The sequence below is a fragment of the Anneissia japonica genome, unplaced genomic scaffold, assembly GCF_011630105.1.
Source record: "Anneissia japonica isolate Jap-2015-1 unplaced genomic scaffold, ASM1163010v1 scaffold287852_len814684_cov197, whole genome shotgun sequence".
In the NCBI taxonomy this organism is placed as follows: Eukaryota; Metazoa; Echinodermata; class Crinoidea; order Comatulida; family Comatulidae; genus Anneissia; species Anneissia japonica.
The window spans coordinates 561188-564917 of record NW_022704998.1 but is presented as its reverse complement, the minus strand read 5'-3'; the positions used below and the strand labels follow the sequence as shown (position 1 = coordinate 564917).

At 38.0% G+C, this 3730-nt stretch overlaps 1 protein-coding gene across 1 annotated transcript in view; it reads left to right on the top strand.

Annotated features, from left to right (window-relative positions):
• The first annotated feature begins 1258 nt into the window (after nt 1–1258).
• LOC117105170 (anaphase-promoting complex subunit 5-like) overlaps nt 1259–3730 on the top strand; it is a 23028-nt gene continuing 20556 nt past the window's right edge. Inside the window, exons 1-4 of the mRNA XM_033246242.1 lie at nt 1259–1632; nt 1941–2020; nt 2175–2290; nt 3588–3729. Coding sequence (XP_033102133.1) covers nt 1417–1632; nt 1941–2020; nt 2175–2290; nt 3588–3729 — 554 coding nt within the window. The 5' untranslated portion in view covers nt 1259–1416. The remainder of the gene's footprint in view (nt 1633–1940; nt 2021–2174; nt 2291–3587; nt 3730) is intronic.

Sequence of the window (3730 nt, the reverse complement as noted above, 5' to 3'; positions counted from 1 at the left end):
TAGAGCACTGCTATCATTTACTTATTTGTATAATAACTGCAGTGCAGCACCACCTGCCTCAACTATAACATGTAACGGATACAAAACTGATACAAAACATTTTCCATATTTTTTGTTTATTTTCCATTCAGACTCCAATTAAAACAACGGCGGCGGAAGGTCCAGTATGTGAGCGAAGTAAGCATCTAGGATGGGGGCCAGGGTCCACCAAGGGCCCCAATGGGAGTTGGCTCCCTGGAAGCTATGGATATTTGACGAAGTTTGGTTAATTTTATTAGTTATTTTATAGGCTTCAAGCTACTGTAATATGACTTAATAATTGTTGTAATTTCCAGTGGCGGATCCAGGAATTTGAAATCAAGGGGTGGGGGAGCCGGGGGGGGGGGGGTACTTTCACAGATGGAGAACCTATACTACCCAGCCCCACCATGGTTGGGGCTGAGGTAAGAAAATTTTTTGATTATGGCACCTCTAGATGACCGGGAATAGCACTTCCAGACATAAAATTTGAATATAATTTTCTTTATATCTCCATTAAAAAAATTAAAAGTATCTTATTGCTTTCGTAAAATTAGATGGAGTTTAAATGTGGTTATATTACAATAGTTTAAGGTTTACTGTAAGCCAATCAGCTACATTTACATCTTCATGGTTAGCATGAAGAGAACTATAAGAGCGTCGCTCCATAAAGAGTGCCTACCTCCACCCTATGCCTACAAAATTCACGATGGCGGGTGATTCCATTCTTTTTTCGTCAAAGGAAACTTTACAGACGCACGTATACAGATGTCAATCAACATTTGGTTGCTCAACTTATAAAGGGAACTTGTAATGTTCTTTAGAAAATGAAAGAAAAAAGATCTATATTTTATAATAATAATAATAGGTCAATTTATAAGGGGCAATTAAACAAGGTCTCTAAACACCAATTAATAATAATAATAATAATAATAATAATGACGTTGCAGTGTTCATAAAGTATTTGTCACAAATGTTTGTAAAATGTTTGACAAAAGTTGGGGTGCCAGGCCCCATTAGAAAAAGTGATGGAGGCCAATTTCCCCTGGCCACTTTCCCCTGCCTACGTCACGAAAAAATATATCGTATCATTGTTATCTGTTTGTAGTCAAACATTAATATATTACAGTAAATAATATCAACTCAAAAGTTTCTTCTGATTGGTTGTGAACCACTAATAATCTTGTCTGGCGCGCGACCAATCACGACTGTTAGAGGGTGAGGGCGCTTCACTTAAAAACATGTGTGGATGAATGTTGATTGATCAATCAACAAGGAGCCGATCGAAGGTCTGAGTCAAGTGTGGCCTAGCTAGGGTAGGCCTAGGACGGAAGCTTTGTTCTTTTGTAGCTGGGCCTAGATCTTGGTAAATTTCCGTGTATTTTGTTAACAATCTGAATGGATTTATTCAAATCAGGATTTGCAGGGGCAGGGAAGCCTAAGGAATTAGTAACTCCTCACAAAGTATCACTTTTAGTTCTCATTAATGCGTACTCGGAAGGAGACCAAGAGAAGGTCGCATTGGAAGGAGGAGGAGTTGGCGGCGGTGAGGGTAAAAAATGGAACATTCAGACTAGCAGAGAGTTCGCAAAATGTATGCTGAAATGGATTCAGGTTTGTCACTCGTGTTTCACACATGGAAATATAATAAATAACTTCTGCATAGCGGCCTATAGAAAGAAATGCTAGGCTAGGGCCTATGATGATGACGACCTAGTCCTAGCCTAGGCCTATGACATACCAGTCCAGTAGGGGCATTGACATTCCAGTCCAATAGGGTCACACTTAATATTCCTAGGCCTAGCCAGGAAGTTGTTATTATTGTGACTGGCCTAGCTATTTCTTCTCAAATCCCATGTTTGGTAGGATTAGACTTGACCAGTTCAGTCAAATGCTAACTGCCAAATATTCTTTTTTCCCAGAGTTCCGATGTTGATTTAGAAGTGTTTGTGCCGAAGGTGCAAGGTATTCATGCAGACCTAGCTAATACATTACTTACAAGGTACCGGTATTCAAATTATAAATAATCTACCTTTTTCAAAATTAATAGTAATACACAAAGAACAGGGATTTTGGGGCCCAAAGTTGCGTGTGCACACTGCAAGGTAGTTTTGACATTCTAATTTTATTCATGGTTTAATTTATTTTCATTTTAGTTGGGAAAAGTTCATAAGTGAAGGGTTGTCATCGATGGCTGATGTTTTTGTTGCAGCGGGTAAACTGCTAGAAGCATCGGAAAGTGAACCAGTTGTACACAGAAACTGTATCATAGGTAAGGTACTGGCATAAGCATCGCTCATCTTTATTCTTTTCTAATAAGAAGAAAAACTAGAACAATTTAAGCTAATCTTTGTTTGGAAATAATAGGGAATATTTTTGTGTTGTGTTTCCTGGTTCAGTCACTCTGATTGATTTCTAAAAAGTTTGAAAAGGAGAAGCAGATTACGCTAGGCCAAAAGATAAAAACATATGCTTGATTGTAATATTGCGTTTTAGATCTGAGACGACAAGTAATCTCGGACCATATTGACCTCAAAATAGAATAAAAAACAATAAAGTAGTGTATTTGAGACGTGAGAGCGCATTGTAGTATAGCTCGCCAGCTAACTTAAATGAATTGATGTGTACATGTATGTTAGTTTGTTTCTGATTGCAACACTATTTATGACAACACATTCAAAGTTGATTCCACTTCTCAGACAAATACACTTTTTTCAGACATTATGATTGTAATTACTCATGTGCACATGTCTCATAGTGTTGTCATAACGACTGTCCCAAATTATACTCGTCAGCTCCAGCCCTCAAAATTAGGGCGAAATGTCCTTGGCAAAAAATGCCGACGTAAATTAGACTCGCGTCGGCACACATCAGCATTTTTGATTATGCACTAGGCAATTGCATGACCCATCGTCTATAAAGGTGTAATAAATTTTTTTTTAATGCTTAGAACGAGCTAGGCCTAGGTTTAAAATGAAGAGCCAACAACAGCGCGTGTATTCCATTGCAACGCTACCACAATCTCAGTTCGGCTAACAACAATCGATTGCAAGTCGCACATGTTTCATAAAAAAAGTGTACTTTGGCCATCTCCAGTTGGGCTATGTTTAGGTTAGGGTTTTGAGCGTGCCATCACTAATCGTTGGCTTTACCTATCACAATCACATCACACAGTAGTCCGAGCTGAGGATAGGCCCCTATGCTCTATACGTCACAAATTAACCATCTTGACCTGTGTCATGAATTCCTACTTGACGTATTTCCGAGCGGTAAAGAAATGACTAGGAATCCTCTTTGACATATAAAATATATACACAGCTCACAATGTTGCAACACAACTGTCAAATAAACTTTTATTCTGTGTAAACTCCAACAAGAATCCGGTATCAAAATTGCCGAATGCCGACGCTAATTTCGAGGGCTGCAACTGAGATCTAAAGTAATTTAGGAGCACAGCTGTAGATATTGTAGATAGTAATTAAAGATAAAGATACTGTATTGATGACAATCTTGAAAATAATGATATATAACTATGATGAATCTGTTTCCTATGTATTATTGTATTTTAGGTCTTTTCATTAGGCGCATGATACTAGCCTTTGATCAGTTATCATTCAATACAGTCTGTAAACTTTATAAAAACCTCAAGAAATACTGTTTACAAGGCAAGCAACTGTTCATTGCTGAAAAGACTATGGCCACAGGATTAGAC